This window comes from Polypterus senegalus, chromosome 9 (assembly GCF_016835505.1).
Source record: "Polypterus senegalus isolate Bchr_013 chromosome 9, ASM1683550v1, whole genome shotgun sequence".
NCBI classification, from domain to species: Eukaryota; Metazoa; Chordata; class Cladistia; order Polypteriformes; family Polypteridae; genus Polypterus; species Polypterus senegalus.
The window spans coordinates 75,962,264-75,985,405 of NC_053162.1; the positions used below are offsets into that span (position 1 = coordinate 75,962,264).

The window sequence follows — 23,142 nt, forward strand, 5'->3', positions numbered from 1 at the left end:
TTTCAAAGTGAATTGTCCTCATTCAGGACCTATTTGAGGGTACAAGCTTTCAAAGAACACATTTCTGTACAGTCACTTTCTTAGCCAGATTTAATGTGTTACAGCTGTTAATGAATCCAGCGTTATAGGTTTTACAGCATTACCATGCAAATTAAATACCTGTTTAATCATTTTAGCTCATACAGCTTACAGCCCATAGATCATATACGATTAAAACTGTGGGATTGTTAATAGATTTGAGTGGTGACATTTGTCATCGTGTACACTATTACATTGGGTTAATTGGACTACCCTTGATAAATTCTGATGGTAACAGCTAAAGTTACAGAAGATCTTGTTAATCTCATTTGGTTAGGTCATCCATGTTACCTCTTAGATTTTTGTGTGTAAGGGCTGCTGGTTTATCTACAGGCATGAAGTGCAGCTTAGCTGTCTTTGATAATACTTCATAAATTAGATTGCATTATTTAAGATATATTGTGATGTCTTTTGTATCCAGATTCTTAATCTTTGCAGACTAGCATGCATAAAACAGGTCTTTAAAAAGTAAACCATAGGAATAAAGAATTTACTTGTTTTCACAAAGTATTCTTTTTCTAAATCTTTTCCCACTTTCATATTGGGGACATTATATTGAAGCAGCCTGTTCCACTCTGTCTGTTGCATAGTTCGTTTTTATTTATAATTACAGCTAGTTTAATTCACTTTGTTTAAGAGTGTCATTGCATTTTAGCATTTTAATTAAGGCTGTTAAACAGTAATTTTTTTTTATTCTTAATTGCATTTTTAACCAAGTTCATTCAGCAATATCCATTAGTCTCTGTAAATGTGACTGCTGTTCAACTTCTTTGATGCTGAAATTAAGACTTTGATATGTTGATACATGACTATTATGTAACAGTGGTGGAACATTTTCAATTACCTGTATGTCTACTTAAAAACTAAGCAATTTAAACAAAATCTTTAATACTAGGATTTTTTTTTTTAAATGTTAACCTTGCTGGGGCCACAGCTCTCAGTTTGAAAACCAATGGCTTAGATAGCAAGAGGTGTTGATTAACTATCTGTCTAATGTAATTAAGGACAAGTAAATGTTATACCTTTGGAAATTAATTGCATGTGTTAACTTTGGCACATCTAATTTGAACATAATTTGAAAGTATTCAATGTTTTATTCAAAGGAAAAACAAGAACAGTAAATTGTATATAAGAAACTGTTTTTTACTTCAGTAATACATCACATCTGTTTCATACTTTAGCTTGTCACACCCCTTCAAAATATTCTTAAATTAATTTTTTTCCCGAAAATATAAATACCACTCTTTGCATCATAAAAGCAACATTCCTTTGAATCTTTAGTGTCTTATTTTGGTTGCATACTGAAATTGTAAATGTCAAACTATGTCAACAGTCCTTTTAAGAGTGCGCTTTCAGCACCAGTGTTGGTTATCTTGACTGACAGTGTGCAGATTCACATTTTATAAGGGCTATTTTTCAGTGTAATTAAAAAGAAAATTAACTCTTTTTAAAACTTAACTTTGTGTGATCCCATGTTATTCCTTCACCAGTAAACCCCCGATTCTCTAAAGAATTTGAAATCCAAGAATGGCAATCACTTTCTGTTCCCTCTGATCTTTGGAGGGATGAAAAATGGAGGGTGAAAGTGTCCTGGGAAAGTTCATTTAATTAAATAAATATATTTGTACTAAAATTAACCAATTTATTAAAACTAAAATTGAAATGTAATTATATCATTTAAGTCCAAAATGTCTTTGAGTTGCTGCACTTATAAGTAAATCAAATATCGGAGTGCAAAGCTTTAAATGAAGTAAATTGGAAACAAAAAATTCATAAAATCCAAAATAGTCAAAAATTTCCTTATAAACAACATTTTTGGTAAAGATGGTTTCCTTTCCTTGAATTAGCTCTCCCTGGTATGGAGTAGTTAAAACCTTCACTTTAACGTCACACGAACGCCAGACTCTTGAAAAGACAACATAAAGTTGTCCTTTTCCAAATACAGGTTCAGATAGGTAAATCCCTAGTTTGTCCTTGGGATTCGTTGAACGTCATGGCAAATGCAGCCTTAATGGGAAAATAGTGGTGTTTTAAGTTTAAAAGGTAATTGCAGGTCAGATCTTTTGAGGTTAATTTCTGGGACTCAAAATAGTATTGCCAGTATGGGATCCCGTAAGCACTTGTACCTCAATAACATTTTCTCTCATGCTGTCCATGACCAACCATGTACCGTTGCATAAACCTTGTTTAGTGTTAAGTTTTCTTAATAGCATGACTATTGTCCCTACTTTAAGGTTAAGATTGTGTTGTGGTAATCCGGCTGGGCTAATAGTGTTTAAATATTCTAATGGGAAATTAAGATGCTCAGTTTCGTGTTCAGAATCAACACTGTCAGTACTTAGAAAGACGTTGCTTTCTCCAGGAAGCAATCCAATCACTTGGTTATTTATCTGGTCAACGTCAATAGGTTGTATATGCGGTGGTGTGTGCGTTCGCGTTTGGGCGGTGATTGTATTTTGCACGGCTTGCTTCTGGCCTCTGATCCCGGCTTGGAAATGTACATTACTAAACAAAGGTTGTATATGCGGTGGTCTGTGCGTTCGCATTCAGGTGGCGGTTGTATTGTGACCTGAAGTTTAGTTTACAGGTTGTGTTGTTTGGGCGCCACTTACTGACTCTGGGATGCCGCTGGGTTTGACTCTGGGGCGCTGAGGCACTGTGCGCGTGCGCATTTGGTGCTTCTGGCATCCATGCATATATACAACCTTCGTTTAGTAATATAGATGTGTATTGGCACAAAGCAGAAGAGAGCTTTCATTGACACTTTCCCTGATTGTCTGCTGCAAAGCCAATGTAAATAAATGTAGTATTTACTGAATATGTAGGTCTCTTTGAGATATGTAATCAATTTATGATGTTAAGGATTTAGACCAAGAGTTGTGCACATGTTCTTGCTTACTCTCGCTTGAACCTTAAATTTATTTTTAGAATAAATTGTCATTTTTCTTGTGCTTAGGTTATTGTTTGGATTGTATGTTAGAGTAATGTATCAAAGTTTACATTTAAATTTCTTGTAGTGTAAAGTCAGTAGCTTACTATTCTCCTTGGAACTTTGAATGTTTCATTTAAAGTGTGCACATTTGGTGCATGAAACATTTTCAGAAGTCTGTCATTTAATTGGTCATGAAGAATAGATATAATTTCTATAACTGTTCTCTATAGCCGGCCTATGCAAATGGCAGCCCTTGGGCCATATGTGGCCTAGAAGTGGCTTTTGAGTGTCCCAGCCCATGGTCCTTCCAGAAATACAGAAAAATCAATTTTGTGAGCCTTCTGAAATTCCTGCATAAAATTCATACAGTAGTACAGATCATGAATACAAACTCTGTGTGGCCTAGCAACATTCAACCCACAATGCAGCATGTGGTGGTAGTATTTTTTTGCATGATGGTACACACCACGACAGTTGGTTGTGACCTAGACTACATGTTAAATGATTCTCTAATCAATTGTGCATTCTTAGTTGTATTCCAGCTTCATCAAGTGCGTGCAATTGTGGGTTTTCATAAATTAATCTAATTGTTGTTCCAATGAGAGCCTCGTTACTGATGAGCACTGTTTCCTCAGTTCTCTTCATACGATTGGTTGGTCCTTCACTCACATGCTTCGATCCTGTGGATTAATGGCTGTTAGGAGGATGACTATCAGCCATTGACACTCAAAGCAAAGAGAGAATTAGACTGCTTTTGATTAAATCATGCAAAAAGTTTGGAAGTTTCTTTAAAACTTGATCAAATTAAGCAAATATTGCTTTCCGGGACTGCATAACTGTTTTTGTAGAATGCAGAGCTCGTTATTAACCTGTTAATATTCTTCGATTCTAAAAATTCAGTGTTTGTAATTTTAAACTGACAACCTCAATATTATGTGGTACAGTACACTTATGCAGGTGGCATAATGGGAGCACCGCTGTTTCTTAATAAGGAAATCCTGGGTTTGCATGAAATTTTCAAAGTGCTTTGAGTAGTGAGTAAAGTGCTATACATAGAGAGATATAGAGATGTATAGATATATATAATTATTCTTATTATACTTAACGTGTAAAATTTGAAATTGACAAATTGTCATGTTTTTTTCGCCAAAAAAAAACAAAACATTTAGTCTAGGAGTTTCAGCCTCTGTATACCTTCACAGTACTTCAAACTTGATCCAATTGCAACATATGCATACTGTCACATTTTTGTGTTTAAAAATGGCACTTGGTAATTTTAAACGATCCCATGTTCCATAAGTGTGCAGTAAGTGTTTTATTTATTTGTGTTAGTTACTGTTACCACTTGTTATGGGTTAGTGTACTGATAGCTTTGATTGCAATGATAGTTCTTTTTTTACACTGTTAAATGCACTTTATGATGTGCCAGGGTTATGTATGACCAGCATATTTATTTTATTTCATAAAATAAACAAATGTGATTGCTAATACTGTGCACTTTTTACTTTGTGCTCTTGCCTGGGTCAGATGTGAGCAAAATGTTTATTTCATTTCAAAAGGGGAAACGAATGTGATTGCTAATACTGTGCATTATTTTGTTTTTATGCATTTTAAAATGTGCCTAGGTCAGATATGACCAAAATGTTCATTTTTTTTTTTTTTCTTTTCTTTTCTTTTCAGAAGTGGAAACAAAGTATTGCTTCTACCTCTGATTCTGTTCAATTAGTTTTTTGTTTTTTAAAACACACTTTTTGATGTACCTGTGTCAGATGTGACCAAGTTTAAAAGGGAAACCATGAATAAAAATTACTTGTTTTTCATTAGATTAATTTGTGTTGGTTTAAAATGTATTACCTGTGTCTTACCGGCCACTAAAAATTTCTGGGTCAGCTAAATTTCTTGTTTTGAAAACCTGGCCCAACTGAATTTGTAATTAAACAGCCCTGCTCTGCTCGATAGTGTCTGTGGTGTCACAAGCTGTTTGTCCATTCAATTTTATTCAGTCCTGGTAACATCTTTTGTGGATGTCAAAGTCTAGCCTGACCTTGGGTGGTCATGTTAAAAGGGAAGTCAGTAGTGTCTGTCTGTCTGTATTTTTTCCCTTACAGAGAGAGAAGGTGTAGAAAAATGTATCTAGTTATTAAAATTCCTTCTTAATTTTTCTCATAATTGAAATTAATGTATAATCTTTCTGAAACGTATGAAATGATATATTGTTGGTTTGGTCTACTGTAATTAATATTATTTTATTTGTTCTTGTATGCAGATCAGTAGTCTACCAGCAAAGCTCAAAAGAGTCTGCAACTCTGCAGCCTTTCTTCTCTCTGCAACTAGATATTCAGTCAGAAAAGATTCGCACTGTTCAGGATGCTCTGGAGAGTTTGGTGGCTCGAGAGTCTGTTCAAGGATACACCACAAAAAGCAAACAGGAAGTGAGTATTTTTACCTGTTGTTTAAAAAGTAGTTTTTTTTTTTTTTGTTGGGCACACCTTTTCTGCGCAGATCACCACTACAGAAGAACCAGAAAAGACAGCAGAGAATAATACATGTTAGTAGGGAATTGTATAACCCAGAGGAAAATAATTGCCCATTTAGTGTAATAGGAGTACAACTAAAATGTAGCTACAAAAAAGCCATTTTAAAATAGTAGATTTTTAGCATTTTTCTTTAAAAAGTTCTACAGCATTAGCCTGACGAATTTCTGTTGGTAAAGTATTCCATATCTTACATGCATAACAGCAAAAAGCCAACTCACCATTTCTTTTCAGGTTGGCTCTTGGAATACTAAGCAGACCTTTATTTGAAGATCTGAGGTTGCAGTTTGGAGTATAAGAGGACAAACCTCCCAATAAATTGGATGGGGACAAGCTTATTTAAGGCTTTGTAAATCAGTAGTATTTTAAAGGCAAATATAAATGACGATAAAATTGGTGAAATGTGCTCAGATTTTCTTTTTCTAGTTAAGGTTTTTGCTACTGCATTCTGCACTAACTATCCCAGCATTTCCCAAATTGTGCGCCATAAAATATTCCGATATTAGACATCTTTTGCCACCGTAACAGATTCAAAATATATAGAAATAATAATTACCACCGTTATACCAATATCCAACAAATTCTAACTGAGGTGGTTCTTTGGTACTACGATTGGTTTATTCATAATAAGTGATGCGCCACTGACGAGACCAAACAGTATCGTTTTGAGAACAGACCTGAATGAACTGATCCAGATGTCAGGCAACAGGCGTAGGTGCATATGAATCATGTGAATATAATAGGCTTGTTGCATTTGTGATGCATGAACTACTAGTCGGGGGCAATCAACATGCCTAAAAAGAGTCACATGGTTGAAATTTGTGTTTTCTAATTGGTGTTTGTACTCGTATATTATTTGTTGTGTATATGTTCTTTATTGAAGATCAAACCCCCTACATACTGTGTTATGATCAAAATGAAAAGGATGCACTACAAATGAGTGGTGGGTGTGTGAAGAAGCGGAAATATTTTAAATATGATTACAATTATATGGATTTTGGCTTTATATCAAAAAATGTTAACGGTGAAGAGAGAGTGCGAGATCGTTGTGTGTAGTGTTTATGAAGATTGTATGCTCCCAAAAAGCTAAAACACCATTTAGAAACCAATCGTGGTTGGTAAATCTTGGTGGCTGCTTTACCAGAAAGTTAAAACAAAAGTACTTTTTCTCTGCATTTGTCAATATTGAACAGTGCTCTACAAGCCTCACACAAAGTTGCATATAGAGTTGTGTATAATAAAAAGCCCTGTACCATCACAGAACAACTAATTGTGCTGGCTGCTATAGATTGTTGAACATCATGATCAGTAAATTTGCGGGCAGCTGCTTTCAAATGTGCCTTCGTCTAACAATACTATCAGCCATAGAATTCAGCACTTATGGCAATGTATTGTCCCCTAAATTTCAATTGCGGCAAGAAACCTATATTTTTGTTGAGGAAGAAAAACACGAGTATGCCAAACACCTGAGATTTGAATAGATCTGTGTAGTGAGCAACAGGCTTATACGGCTCACTAATTATTCCCATCAGTAAATTGTGATTTTTACGATTGTATGTATGTTGAATCTTTTCAATTAAAATATTATTGGTGGTTCTTAACAATTAAGTGTAACAAGCATATAAATTATTTATAATTGAATAATTTTACAACCACGAAAACATCAGCATATATTTAATTTGAAGCAGTCAGTCATCATAGTCAACTAATTCATAAAATTGGCCTTTTTTCAACCATATGGTGCACCTCAAAGCACTGATTAAAAACCTATTCTAAACATTTATGGTAATTCAAGTTTGATTTTTTTTTTTATATAAGTTATCGTTACAAGCCACCAACTCTGCACTGCAACTATCAGGTATGTATTATAAACTATACTATGGTTTAACTTTAGGCACCTTGGAAAAATCTTGAAACGTCAAGTGCAACGTGAACAGAAAAGGTCTGGGAACCGCTGCTGTAATAGATATTTTTCTTAGGTAGTCCTGTAAGGAGTGCATTACAGTAATCTAGTCAACTAAAAACAAAAACTTGAACTAACAGGTCTAACTTTAGTTAAATTTCTTGTGAAAAAATGTAGTCCTAGTAATCTGATTAATATGTGATTTAAAGTTTGTCAGAGTCAATAGTTACCCCTAAATTCTTTACCTCTGACTTCCCTTTTAAACCTAAGGGATCAAGTTTCTTTCTAATAATACCTTACTGTATCCATTTTTGTCAACTGCTAAGATTTTTGTTTTGCTCTTATTTAGTTTGATAAAGTTTCTAGTCATCCATTTCAAAATATAAGCAAGTCACAAGATCAGAGAGCCAAAAGCATCAGGGTCATCAGGCTCTATTGATGAATACAGCTATGTGTCATCTGCATAGCTGTGGTAGCTCACCTTGTGCTTAAAGATAACAATGACAAGATGACCAGCATCACACACTTCCTTCATTTCAAAAAGGATTTTTAAAAAAGTAATACATAGTTTCGCCAACGTAAGAAGTTTTAATAGCCACACCCCAAATGTGTATCATAAATGATTAAATTAGTCCCATGTCTTGAACAGAGGCATGCATCCACTCTACTTTCTAAACAAATGTCCTACTGGGAAATTTTTGTTTGGTTTCCTAGACATTAAATATTATCTTTGAATTGTGAAGCAACAAATAAAATGGCATAGTTTTTTTTTTGTTAATAAATACCTTGATTACAGTGGGATGCAAAAGTTTGGGCAACCTTGTTAATAGTCATTATTTTCCTGTATAAATCGTTGGTTGTTATGATGAAAAATGTCAGTTAAATATATCATATAGGAGACACACACAGTGATATTTGAGAAGTGAAATGAAGTTTATTGGATTTACAGAAAGTGTGCAATAATTGTTCAAACAAAATCAGGCAGGTGCATAAATTTGGGCACCACAAAAAAGAAATGAAATCAATATTTAGTAGATCCGCCTTTTGCAGAAATTACAGCCTCAAAACGCTTCCTGTAGGTTCCATTGAGAGTCTGAATTGTGGTTGAAGGTATTTTGGACCATTCCTCTTTACAAGACATCTCTAGTTCATTCAGGTTTGATGGCTTCTGAGCATGGACAGCTCTCATTAACTCACACTCGCACATTATATTCAGGTCTGGGGACTGAGATGGCCATTCCAGAACGTTGTACTTGTTCCTCTGCATGAATGCCTTAGTGGATTTTGAGCAGTGTTTCGGGTCGTTGTCTTGTTGAAAGATCCAGCCCCGGCGCAGCTTCAGCTTTGTCACGGATTCCTGGACATTGGTCTCCAGAATCTGCTGATACTGAGTGGAATCCATGCGTCCCTCAACTTTGACAAGATTCCCAGTCCCTGCACTGGCCACACAGCCCCACAGCATGATGGAACCACCACCATAATTTACTGTAGGTAGCAGGTGTTTTTCCTCCATGCATAACGCCCCTTGTTATGCCCAAATAACTCAATTTTAGTTTCATCAGTCCACAGCACCTTATTCCAAAATGAAGCTGGCTTGTCCAAATGTGCTTGAGCATACCTCAAGCGGCTCTGTTTGTGCTGTGGGCGGAGAAAAGGCTTCCTCTGCATCACTCTCGCATACAGCATCTCCTTGTGTAAAGTGTGCCGAATGGTTCAACGATGCACAGTGATTCCATCTGCTGCAAGATGATGTTGTAGGTCTTTGGTGCTGGTCTGAGGGTTGACTCTGACTGTTCTCACCATTCGTCGCTTCTGTCTATCCGAAATCTTGGTCTGCCACTTCGAGCCTTAACTTGAATTGAGCCTGTGGTTTTCCATTTCCTCAATAAGTTCCTAACTGTGGAAACAGACAGCTTAAATCTCTGGGACAGCTTTCTGTATACTTCCCCTAAACCATGATGGTGAACAATCTTTGTCTTCAGGTCATTTGAGAGTTGTTTTGTGACCCCCATGTTGCTACTTTTCAGAGAAAATTAAAGGAGGAGGTAAACTTAAAATTGACCCCCTTAAATACTTTCTCATTATAGGATTCACCTGTGTATGTAGGTCAGGGGTCACTGAGCTTACCAAGCCAATTTGAGTTCCAATAATTAGTTCTGAAAGTTTTGGAATCAATAAAATGACAACGGTGCCCAAATTTATGCACCTGCCTGATTTTGTTTGAACAATTATTACACATTTTCTGTAAATCCAATAAACTTCATTTCACTTCTCAAATATCACTGTGTGTGTCTCCTATATGATATATTGAACTGACATTTTTTATCGTAACAACCAACGATTTATACAGGAAAATAATGACTATTGACAAGGTTGCCCAAACCTTTGCATCACACTGTAAATATTGTTGTCTTTATATGATACTGCATTTTAGGAAGTCACCCATAGAAGTTTATTCCTATATTTTGTGTTACTTCATGGGTCGTGCCAAATTGTTAACAAATGGCATTTTTCAAAATGTTTATACATGAAAAATGTTGTTTTTTTTTTTTTTAAACTGTTTTTCTCTGTTCACAGCTGCATGGCTAACACAGGGTGGAATAATTGATCTTAAACTGTCATGGTGATGAAAGCCTATTAATAATTAAACATCTGTTGACCAGATGTGCATTATTTTTTTGATGCGTTTTATATGTTAATCTATTGTTTGGTTTTGAACATACCTTTATAATAATTCAGAAGGGTAATACCATGTGTTGTTGTACATGGCAAACTAAGTGATTACAGTTTCATTTTTTCACTACGCACATTAGTCCAAGACAGGTCCCAGTTTCCCACATTAAACATAATAAAAGTATATTTATTACAGTTGTTGCTAAAGAGAGAGCAAAAATTTTTGTAAGTAGTCGGATTAATTAAATGGCCCAAAAAGTGACTGTTAGTTTACAAGAGCTAGTTAAGAACATACACTGAGGAAATTTGTAGACAAATTTGTAAAATTTATTTTAACTATTGTCATGCAGTGTTAAAATTATTTAGATGCCTTAAAATTTCTGAATTTATTGGATTACTAATAGCATGTCTTGTTCCTTTTTTTTGTGCTATAAATATATATTTTCAAGAAGAAAATCTAGTTATTCCTAAAATTAATTGTCAGCCTACGCTTAAATGGAAATTGGTTACAACTCTGCATCCAAACGGGAGACTTCTGAGGAAAATCCTCTTCATTCCAACTCCCCCACTCCCTCTTCTGAAACACCTTCGCTAAAGTAAAATCTGGTTTGGGTTGAACACAGTGCCCGAAAATATTTCATGGGAGATTTTCTGTCTGCTAAAAACTTCGGAGAGAGAATTGTTCTCTCCTTTGAATTCCATATTCATGTTCTTTTCAGTTGAGAGCAATAAAATTGGATTTTCACTTGGGTAAATTTTTCCAAGTATAACTGCATTTAGATAATGCAGAAATGTTAAAATATTTCAAGTGCATTAATACTTATATATTTTATCATGTTACCTGTAAATTACTTATTTAAATGTATGATTCCTTTATTATAGATTGAAATCAGTCGAAGAGTTACTTTGGAAGAGCTTCCACCAGTATTAGTCTTACATCTGAAGCGATTTGTGTATGAAAAATCAGGTGGCTGTCAGAAACTGATCAAGAATATAGAATATCCAGTAGACTTGGAAATCAGCAAAGGTTTGTTTTTTGCCAAAATTTCTTTTTTAGATTCCTTCATTGTATCTTTGAAATTTTTTTTAATGAAATTTGCTACTGTTAATTTATGTTTACATATGTAAAATGTACCTAAAAGCTGAAAATAAATTTGAATGAGTAATCTATTTAAAATTAATCAGTTTTACATTTAAAGATGATTGTTTAATAAAAGATGGATGATCATAGTGTCTGGAATTACCCAACAAAAATGAATAAAGAAAGGTGAGTTTTGTAACAGGTATTTATTATATATTAGTCTTTCAAGAGAAGGAAATTCTAGTGGAGGGAAATCTGCATGCCGACACAATTCAGAGGGTCTTGTGTGAAAAACCTTTTGAGGGTATACAGATTCTGGAGGTAGGGGAAATGGTTATGCATAGTACTATGTTTATGAAGACTAGAATTTAGTGAAAATTTAAATCTCTGTGAGCAAATGATAGAACTTATTAGCAAGTTGAAATCATCAAGACGTGCTAAAAATGGTGGAATTTTACCCTGGTGAAGGGTGTGTTGTATATCACAATTTCTTTTGGATAGTTCCTGAGGAAAAGTAAGATATGCCTGGGTCTAGAAATTAACTGCTTGAGTGCAGTGGTGTTTTTGCATTTAGTGCGAGCGGCACACTATCCCCATCTACCAGCAGATGCCACTGTTTTGCACAAATGAAAGTAGTTAACATGATATTTTCAATATAATACATTGTCAAAAATATTTCCTTTTGGTGAAGTTGTCATCATTATCATTTGTCTCCTTAAATTACTTACCTACTATATGATTTAGCCCTTTGTCCTTCTAAAAACAGAACATTTTTAGTATTCATTTGCCTTTCTGCCTCAATGTTGAGTTTTTGATGTTGAGATCTTTTAATCCTGTCCTTTGATTGTTGTACTGTATGACAAAATAATATGTTGCTAGATCTCTCTTAATGGCATTATTTGGCTGGCATTTTAGAAGTACTGACATCCTTATATATTATAAAATTCAGTGTTTTACTCCTTAACAAGATTGAATTTCTACAGCTCCTTCCATTCAGCTCCAATGATCTTTTTTGTCGCCTGCATTCATGCCACAAGCTATACTTCACAACTCCTACTGTGTCATCAGAGTCAGCACCACCTACACTCACTTCCCCAGACTATGAGAGTTGATTCAAGAACACCATCCTTTCTGAGATCACCTGAGGCCATGTACCCTGGTCAGTGGATTTAAATGGTGGAACAGACCCCATTAAGTACAGCTCTTTAAAGTCTTTGTTCTCTCTCGCACACCCATTCTCTGAACAGCTTCTCAGGGTGGCTTCACCCCTTCTGACAGGATTGTTCTCCCAGCTCAACATTGTTCCTGCAGAATATTCATTCCACCTGAAGTGTCCATATTATATGTTGATTTGATGTGTGGTTCCATAAGTGTCTTATGTATTACGAAGCAGTGTTAGTTTTCAACCCGCAGATTCATTTTTGACTGCGCAGACAAACCACAACCACGAAAAAGGAAATGTGAATTACTTGAACAAAATTGAGTCTGGAAGGTATATATAATACAGTTGTTAAATGAGGGGAATGAGTATTAGTTTTCAGCAAATAGAAACTGATGATAGAGAATGAGCTTCAATAGAAGACCTAAATGGAATATGGTCAGTGAAGGCAGCTGTAGAACTTGGAATGGAAAGAATAAGTTTGTACAAAAGCTTTTGTGAAGGGAGGATTGATTAATAGCTTAACGGAAAAAGTCTCATTCTTCAATGTGATATGATCAGTAAGTGAAGGATATCAAGTTCATCTGGATTTTGAAATATCAAACTAGTTGTCATTTAGACACTTTACTCAGTGAGGTTGGGGGCATGCACTGATATTGTGTTGCTGCACCCCCGCCACACAACGAACCACCTGGATTGGGACCCTTCTCATAGTTACAGGTCAGTAATTTTGCCTTTGAGAGAGAAACAAGGAGTGGGGTGAATCATTGTATTTTTATGGGGTACAGGCTTAGAGTGCTTATATTTACACATACAGTATTAGCAAACTAAAACATATACATACATAAACAATGACGAAGAGTCCAACAGATTGCTTAACACAAATTAACTCCATTATTAACACAAACAATGGCAGTCAAAATCTTGTTAACATATGTGGCAATGTAACAAACCCAGTAGAGGAAGCAAAAACTCCAGTTAACAGCATTCCTAAAGAAAATTATACTTTTTGTATAGCTGGAGAATTATGGTTGGTTAGAACAGTCACAGTTCTGATGCAATTGGCCAACTGGCCACCATCCTCCTCCTCCTCCTCATGAGAATCCCACAATATTCTAAGTTTGTGCTGAAATTCAGTTATTTAAACTGAAGAACTGAAGTTTTAATATCAAGGTCCCCAATATCTGTCATCACATTCTTAGGGCAGGAATAGTAGCTTGATAATGCAGCAGGAGCACCAAGATGCTATAACAGAAGAACGAAAGTAGGGGGTTCTGTAGCAGTTATGATTAACAGACATATATCTGTTCACGTAACCATTATCATTAGCCGCTCTAACCAAGGTGTATTAGGCTAAAATAAAGACCTAAGCTGAGCTTTTGGAGCAGTGTAACTAAAGACTCAACCTTCTACAGCAAGTTTTATTTATCCTTGAGAGTGTAATGTATACTCCAGGTTATGTACATTTGTATGTTTATGAAGTAAATACAGCCCAGGCATTTTAAAGCTTTATATGAAAGAAGCAGGATTTTGATATTAGCCCTAAATTAGAAGCTAGTGCAGGTTAGGTGCATTGGTGATTCTAAATTGTCTCTAGTGTGTGCGCCCTGCCCAGGGTTTGTTCCCTGCCTTGCGCCCTGTTTTGGCTGGGATTGGCTCCAGCAGACCCCCGTGACCCTGTAGTTAGGATATAGCGGGTTGGATAATAGATGGATAGTGTAAAGAGTAAATTAATGAGTTAGTTGATTGTATTTTTTAAATGAATTATCCAAGAGGCAAAATTTTCTGTTAATTGAACATTGCAGATAAAAAGATTTAGGCAGCCTGTTAACGCAAAGATGTAATCAATAGAAAAATCTGTATGATGTTGCAATCTATGTTTTAAGGCACTTCTACAAAAACAAGTGAAAGGAAAAGAAGTTGCATCACTGGATTTTCTGTTAATTCAGCCATTCTATCACTATGTTAATCCAGTTTAAGGCTCTGATGGACTAGAGTGTCTCTAGGTGAAAATGGGCACAAGGCTAGAACCAACCCTGAATGAAGGTCCAGTTTGGCGCAGAGCAGGCAGATTGACACATTAGCATTCATATATAGGGTTAATTTAGGATTATCAATTAACATAATAGGCATGTCTTCAGAAAATCTGAAGGAGGAAAAAAATAGTATAAATATAGACAGTGTGTGCAAGCTCCATGCTAACAGGTACCGAGATTTGAATTCAGCACTAACCCTTGCAGAGCATACTATTGAATCAAATTCTCTGTTATCTGTTTGGTAGTTAATACTTTTTCAAAGGGGCCTTCCCTTATTATAACTTTCATTTAATTGCTGCATTAATAGAACTCTTGATTGGTCTTACGTAGACTGAGTTTGTTTTCTGATTGTTGAGTATACTAGTAAAACCTTTACCAGAAACTTGTCTCTGTACCAAACGGTCTTAAGATGTGATAGTAAGAGGATCATTCAAAAGTTGTAGATATTCCCTTAATGGAAGGAAAGACCCAGGCCTTTCCTAGTCAAAATGGATTTCTCGTGGGTTGTTTAATGTAAATTTATAAATTTCAGTTCTTCAGTCTGAGGGCTGAAGTGAAATGCCAAAGAAACCTGAGGGTTTGTATTTTTGTTCTCCACATACAGACTCATTCATGTGTTCAGAAAGAACTGGAGGGGGTAATATTATTTTTATCCCCTTTATTCTCAAAAGTGTATTTTTGGCTGTAACAGTGCTTCTAAGCAGGTAATTCCAACTACAGTATCCTACACTGTGAAGTTCTCAACAAAATCTTTTTGATTGAGCTTTGAAAACAATGTATATATTAACTGTTCCTATCTGATTGAACTCCCAATTAGACTAGATTTGCCATGTAGAATCTCTGGCAGCAGTGGTGTATGTTTCAGATTCTTGGTCAAAAAGAAAAAAATAAGTGGACTATTTCAAAATAAGAAAAAAATGGGAGCTTGCACTTAATACTTCTATCATATGTCATATTTTTCCACACATAAAACAATATACAGAAACCTAGCTGGTTCAAAGAAAACCACAAAAAGCAGCTTTAAGTTATTTTGCTGTAAATTTTGTATAAATTCACTTGGCAGTTACTCTGGCAGTTTTGTTTTTTGTGTATGGTACAGACTGCTGTAAACCAGCTTGTGAGCTTTCATTAGCCTTTATTTTATTACAGAAATTCATTACAGACATAATATGTAAGCTAGCACTAGAAAAAAACTCTCGGTTTGTGCAAATCTTTCTCCCTCATCTGGAACATTGCAACAAGAGCCATCTGAAATTGTTTGCCACAAAGCTGCATTTCTCACCTGTCATACTTCTGTACCTTTTCTTGGGAACAAATTTTTTGTCACATGCTTTGTGCACCTAGTTCCACCTCATTCCCACCAAATGCATTTATTTGGATGTTGTGTAGACATTGTTTTAACAGTCACCTTATGCTTTGTTCATGTGCCATGGCAATTTCTAATTGTCATGTTTTACTTTCCCACTTGACTGTATTCATGCATATTTTTGGTTTGATTTTTAGGAGTAACACAAAGTCACTGCTTTTTAGTTTTAGTTCAGTTAGACTTTATTTTGGAAAAATAACTTCAGGTAGTTTTCATTTTCTCTTTAAAATAAATTATATATTTTTATATATATTATTTATTTATTTAAAAGATTATGTATGTTCAATCAGAACTGCCGAACGGCTGGAGTGATTTCGTACACTTGGTACACATGTTCCTCATTGGTCGACTTGAAATCAGCCCTAAGGGTGGGGGTGGGGGTTGATCTTAAGGTCTAGTATGCGTGTTATCATCCAGTTGACACTCAGAACGACCACCAGAGGGTGAACTGGAGGTGACTGCCAGCATTCCTTATATTAGAGCAGCATCGCACCCCTGTTGCTTTTGAAATTAGAGTTGGCCAGTTACGAGTATCAACTGGATGATCAGATACATACAAGACCGCAAGACGAACATATTAGTGAGCTTTCATTGTTTGTTAATTTATTTTTATTTTTAAAGTTTTTTTATTATATTTTTCTCAAATAATTTAAAAAAAAAAAAACATGATAGCAAATAGGTTGAGACATTCCTTTAAAGCATCTTGCACATATGAAGTATGTTTTGTGAATAGATTTTTTTCGTCATTCAAATGTTAACATAATTTTGACTCACCCAGTATATATATATTTTCTCTGTACCATTGCTCACTTACATGCACTTTGTCAGCATGCCTATGTCAATCAAACACAGGAAGCTCTGCAGTCTACTTGTGATTTTACGCTGTAGGAAGATAAGTAAATAAATATAGGTAAACAACATTCGATGTGGTGTTTATGTAAGTAACATATAAATGCTTTTCAAATATAAAGACCATCAAGAAACATAATTGCAAACTGAACTTTACACGATACCTTTGTGAGCTCCGTAGACCCTGCTGCTTCATTGGAGGACGTATGTAGCAGATTGACTGGCAGGATGATGCCATCTTTTGCCTTTACTCCTGGTGCAGCTGCATTGTTGTGTGAATGAACATTTCTTGTAGGGAGGGCTTTCGTTCTGTTTCTCCCATGTAGAACCCTCATCTGAGTTCATCTCTTTTATAGCATATCTTTATTTGAAAACAGTATTGTCAGATCAAGGGGAGCGTGAACGTAACTGAGAAAATAAAACTGAATAAAAAAAACAAAAAAAAAAACTAACCTTTACAAGTACCATAACTTTTCACTGGCTGTTACGGACTCAAATCAAATGTATGTTTTTATCCCATAATGGCAACAATAAACGCAGTTCACTACTCAAAATGGTAAATCTAGGAAGGGTTCGGAATCGAATACTCAACTTCTTGATTATGAGTTGGCAGTTCTTACTGCTGCACCACCCAAGTGGTCGTGTCAGCATCATACCTGAACCCGATTTCTTTTTCTTCAGTGTTATTCTTGAATAAAAGCGCACTTGTTATATTTGTACCTTTTGTGAAAGTGTTTATTTGATATTTGACTTTAGTCTTCACATATTATACACTTTTATTTCATATTAGACACAATTTTGTCTTTAGTAAAACAACATGGAAAACGTTAGTTTTAGATATGTGTTCAATATTTCTTATTTCCTGTCATCCTACATTAACCCAGATCATTGTAGACATGGAACACACATGAAATGCATGTATTCCAAGTAACAATATTTTATTTACCCCTATACAACTCCAGTCACCTCACACCTAGTTGAAACAGACTTGACCTGGGAGAACTTTTTGTTCCCACTTGATGGGGGGATGGGATTGCCGGGGGTTTGCTGCTTATGCTGATGACATATTTGCAAAACAAAAAATGCTAATAGAGAATTGCAAAGGAATTTAAGGTGGCCTGGGATTATGACTTTTTTCATGGCTTCAGAGATTCTAATGTTAATAGTAGGCTGCCGGCATTTGGTTTTTTAACAAAAATAATAATAATTTTGTGTTTACACACTTTTTAATTTAATTTGTTTTCAAATATTTGGTTTTAATTTCAGTTTGTTTTGTTTCTGTCAGCTTTTCTTTATTTTATTTAAAAATGTTTTAGCCATTTTTAGTTGCCATTTTCATTAAAAATAACCCCTTTAATTCATTATGCTTGTCTGTAATGTCAACCTTTTGACTTGCTTGTTCTGAACAATATTAAAACCAGAAAACAAATTCCTTTGCCAGTAAGAAATAAAGTAATTAGTTTCAAATGAGCAAGGCGTCAGTGAGAATTACTATATACAATGTTTTTTCCTTAAATTTTGAATGACTGCCACCATCTTTCCATAGCAGTATTGTTCGATTTTCTACAACTTACTAGGATTCTGGTGTTTTTTTCCTTGATAATATATTGAACATACATGTTATATAGAAAGGCTTCCTAAAATTGTCTTTGGGGTCATTAATACCTAATTAGGGAAATGCATTATTTTTATATTCAGCGCACCCCAACTTCACCATGCAAATGGTAAAAATGATTGCAGTAACAATAGTGGAAAAAATGAAATATTCCGTGACTGTTTCATAGATCATAAACAGACTGAAGTTTTTACATTGGGTTAATGAGCACCCTGTATCTCTCATCTCCTAAGCATATTTAACTACTGCAGTTTTTTGTCAAATTGATAACTCTGGATTTACCTGTTTACATGTAACTCTTAAAAGAGCAGGTAGTAGTAACTTGTTTTATAATAAATCCGCTCTATAACAAAGAATAATTTTGTTCACAAACGGCTCTGCAATTTGCTTGAAAAGCGGCTGGAAGAGAGGCAGACTTGGGTATACAGATCAATCAGTATGCCTGTCAGTTATACATACTTAGTTCTCTAATGGAATTCCTGTTACTTTTTCTATAAATGGCTGCACCTCTGCAGGTTTGGATTATGCATGTGCTCCCTTCTGAATCTCTTGAGGGTATTTTGTGTAGTATGTGTAACTTGGTGAGTTTGGTATGGAAATTTAGTTTTTGAGGTTAAGTTTACCTAACACAAGAGGAGAATATTTACGTCATAGTGTGATGATGAGTTAAAACTCTGGATGACTCAGAAAATACCATGAAAAGCCTGATGATCAGTCCATATCCTGTGATTTTTTTCCCTCTTTTTCTGAATGCACCATTTAATAGAGTTTCAGCTTGTAATGCTTTGATGTCTTCATCAACAGATATTGAGTTTGAGCAACTGAGAGAAGGAGCTAAAAGTCCTTTTTTTTTTTTTGGCCTTTTTTTGCAAGTAAGTAAGTATAGGCCTTTGAGCCCACCAAGCTTGCCACCTCACTTCTTCAGTAGTAACGCCAAATCCAGATTTGAAAGTCCCTAAATTCTTACTGTCAATGGGGTGGATATCTGCTGACTCCTCATTTTAAAGTAACAAAAGGCAACAGTGCACTACAGCCATTCTTAGATGGACTACCACTAGAAGAGAAGGTGTCACAGTCATGATTGCTTGAAAGGGATTGTGTTACTACATAAGAGCAAATTAAAGGTCATTCACTCCATTATAGGATTTTTTGTTGCAGACATGCTTGGCACCTTTTTCTAGCGGGATAGTAGTTACCACAAAAGAATTTAAGACAATGGTAATATCTTCATTATGTCCTCACCCTTCCCTCACACGGATCTTCTGAGACATTTTTGGACAGCAGTTAAAACCCACTCCATATCCTTCATGTCCTAAAGGAGTTGCTTGTTTAGATGTGGCAGGATGACCTTTCATGCCAAACTACAATTCATAGGCACCCTACATGACAACGACCCAAGTGCAGTGTCATTTTAGTTTAGTTATGCCTGTGCACTGGTTTTGAAATTATTATTAATTTCTTTCTATTTTCATACTTTTCATAATGTATTTCTAAGTGAGTGTTTCCACATATTAATACATTTTTATGGCTTCTTTTTGAGCATAATTAAAGGAGGACTTCAATTTTTTTAAGGAAAATGGCAGCCAGTGTCAATTGTTATATTACTGCATAAACTCTGTAAACAAAGGTTTCTAAAAATTATGTCTTTCAGAGCTCCTTTCCCCAGGTGTAAGAAGCAAGATTTTCAAAGGCCAAAGAACCTACAGGCTTTTTGCAGGTAAAATAAGTAAATAAAACTATATAACCATAGTTGTTTTGTTAAATTAATTTTGCTCATTCCTAAACTGATGATCATAAAATCATTGTACACTTTATTTTGAAAGTAAAGATGCAGCATGCAATGCAAAGACCCTTGTTTTTGTTCTAGTAGTGTTAATACTTAAAATAAATTATTTCATTATATTCCAATGGATTAAGGTAGATTTTCTTTTGCCCAGCTTATTTGAGACTCTGTGCAGTGACAATAAAATTGAGAATTAAACTCAACAGTGCTTTGCATAGTAACAGTATTTTTAAGCAACTGCCCAATACCAAAGTTCTCTCAATTAAGTATGTCAAGTGTAGAGGTGTGTCTTTGCTATGTTAATAGTATATCAGTATTTTTGGTGAAAATAGCTGATTAATTTAACAAAAATAACATGCGATTCCAAAGTAACTTGAAGTCAAGATTGGGAGGTCCTTGGAAGTATACTGCTGTCTACCACACTACCACCACTTCCATCCATCTGTCTATATACTCCAGTTCTGAGTGTGGAAAAAATACTTCCTAAGACTTGTGTGACATTTACCATCAACATTTATCTGTGTTTCCGGTATTATTGCTGAAAAACTAATTTTAGGGTAACAGCTTGGATCCACTGTCCAAATTCCCTTGATAAGTTTGAAATCTTCAGTCACATTACCTCTTCATTTTCTTAAACCAACCTGAAATCATTCTAGTTTTTACCTGAACCTTCTCTAGCAAATACATGTTGTTTGTGCAATATGGGGACCCACACAGCACTTCATATTATTCCTCATGAACACATTCTATATCTTAAACACAAACCTTACTTGACTTACACTCAACACATCTAACCATATAACCTAACATTTGATTAGCCTGTTTGGATGTAGACAGTGACCATTCATTATTTGAGCCTTTTTTCATCCAGTGAACAGTTTAAATGTTCTGTGTTCTCATTTCTAATTCTCTTCATTTGCTACTACTTTATAACTACTCTGATAAAATCAAGCTATTTTTGAAGTAAGCATCAGATGTGTGAGGTTTGTGTTTTTTAATTAGAGTTTTGGTGTGTGTATTTAATTCACATCACATTTGAAACTGGCATGACCAGTACTATATTAAGGATCTTCCCACTTTGAGTAAATACACCATGATATTTCCTTAGTACTGTATAGTTACTGGAAACTGTTACAAAGGAAATGAAACACAGAAATCAGTGGAGACCATGAGTTCCTTCTGCATTATCAATTCAATCTCAATTAAGTTCTAACTTTAATGACCAACATTCTCTGCACTCTCATTTAAAAAAGTGTTTGAGCAGGTTCATGGTTGCTTGGTAGCTGCAGCTTTACTTAGCAGTTCTAAAACCGTGAACCAAGTTAAGAGATTTATAGTTATCAGCTAGGAATAGTCTGCCCATTTTTATCAGAAAGCTCACAGATCTACTTTTCACCTTATCACAGGCAGGATTAGGAATCATGCAGCCAACATGGGCACTTGTTTTGTATGTCAAGGATGGTCTTTTATATCTCAAGGCTTCTGCACAGTTTATTAGACTGGTGAAGACCAGGTTTTCTCTTTCAACTTGCTTTGAGAGAATGGACTAAATGCATTGGTACTTTCTTCACCAGTGACTGAATGCCAGTAGTGAACTGTCTGATAGCAACAGTAGCAGCATTGTGTTTCAGCACTTCTCTTGGGGCATTCAGTGATCAGTCACTGTGTTTTGAATTCATAGCCACCTCACTGCATGTGGCTGAGTAAATGCCATTGCAGCCTATTCCAGCTGTTTTTATTTTGAGATTACTGTTGCATATAGCAGAGTTGCCTAAAAAGGCCCTGAACTCTTGTTGGCATTTGTTCACCTGTTATGTAGACTTGCCTGCATGACCTGCACTATCCTAAATCAGTAAGCTGACAGTACACTCCTATTAATACTGGAATAAATTGTTCCCTGAGTTTTTAAAGAACTCTTTGATAGCTTCCTATCATAATAGCACAGCTCTGTCTGTACAAATTGCTGCTTGTTTGCTCAGATTTCTTTTAATTTTATGACCTCTTGAACAACAATGTGTGCATTTTTGTCGTTAATGAGTTTCTTAAGCATTTTATCACCTTGTTGTCTGTATACCTTACATAATTAATGAGCCACTTGCTGTTTTTAATATCTTTGGATTTATCAGATATTAAGAAAAACACCAGAACTGTCCTTAAAGCATTCCCTAATATTTCTAAGAGAACTACCAATGGTTTGTTCTATTTCTGAGGAATTTTTGTTGTTCAAGGAGCCTTCCATAGGTTACTAATCTTAAATTGGTGGAAAGTATGAAGTTCCATTTCTTCAAAAACTTCTGTAGTTGAACAGTATTTGAATTTGCCCTTTTTTCCATGCAACTCAGTATGTCATTTAAGAGTATACCTTTGTCTAAAACACTGGCAAAAATGTGTGCCTGTACACAATAAGACATTGTTAAATTATGGAAAATTTGTGATTCATCATGTAGTGGCTATTTGAGTGTGTCATGAAGGATAGATTAATCCAAAAAATACATCTATGGTGTTTATGCCGTTTGTGAAATGCAGACTTTAATGCTGAAACACTAGGCAAAAGGTTAGAAACTGCTGTAAGTAGCAACCACAGCTGGTCATTTCATTTCAGACAGCAAAACTAAATATAAATTCACAAGTTTTAAGTCATTTTTCTGAATTTTATCTTCTTGTACATGGGAAGATGTTTCCATAGTGTATGTAACATTATTTTTTCAGGAAAACATATGCAAATTTCTAAGGCAAAACCTACTCCTAACCTTGGTTATCACATGCCAGTGTAAAAGCAAATACTCATAAACAATGAAATAATGAAAATTTTATTTTCTTAGTTACAGTCCATTTGCTTTGTGCCAAATAAGGATAGGAATCGTTACTTTGTTTCCACCACCAGTTAGTTTGGCTGCGTATCACACAGCAAACTTTCAACTAGCATAATGTAACAAACACCCAGTGGATGCATCACAGGTTGTTGACAATAGTTGCATCTTTGTGCCTCCACATTTGAAATAATTATGTGGTTTGTTTACCACATAATACTTTAAAAGCTACAGAGTGTTTTTTTCGGTGACTACAGAAGAGGGCGTACAATGATATTCTTCCACTTTCATATAGACTTTGGATATATAGTATCAGGCAAGTT

At 35.2% G+C, this 23,142-nt stretch overlaps 1 protein-coding gene across 1 annotated transcript in view; it reads left to right on the top strand.

The window, feature by feature from the left end:
* usp10 (ubiquitin specific peptidase 10) overlaps positions 1-23,142 on the top strand; it is a 176,833-nt gene that overhangs the window by 132,512 nt on the left and 21,179 nt on the right. Inside the window, exons 11-13 of the mRNA XM_039763322.1 lie at positions 5,277-5,442; positions 11,003-11,147; positions 19,878-19,943. Of these exons, the coding sequence (XP_039619256.1) occupies positions 5,277-5,442; positions 11,003-11,147; positions 19,878-19,943 (377 nt within the window). The remainder of the gene's footprint in view (positions 1-5,276; positions 5,443-11,002; positions 11,148-19,877; positions 19,944-23,142) is intronic.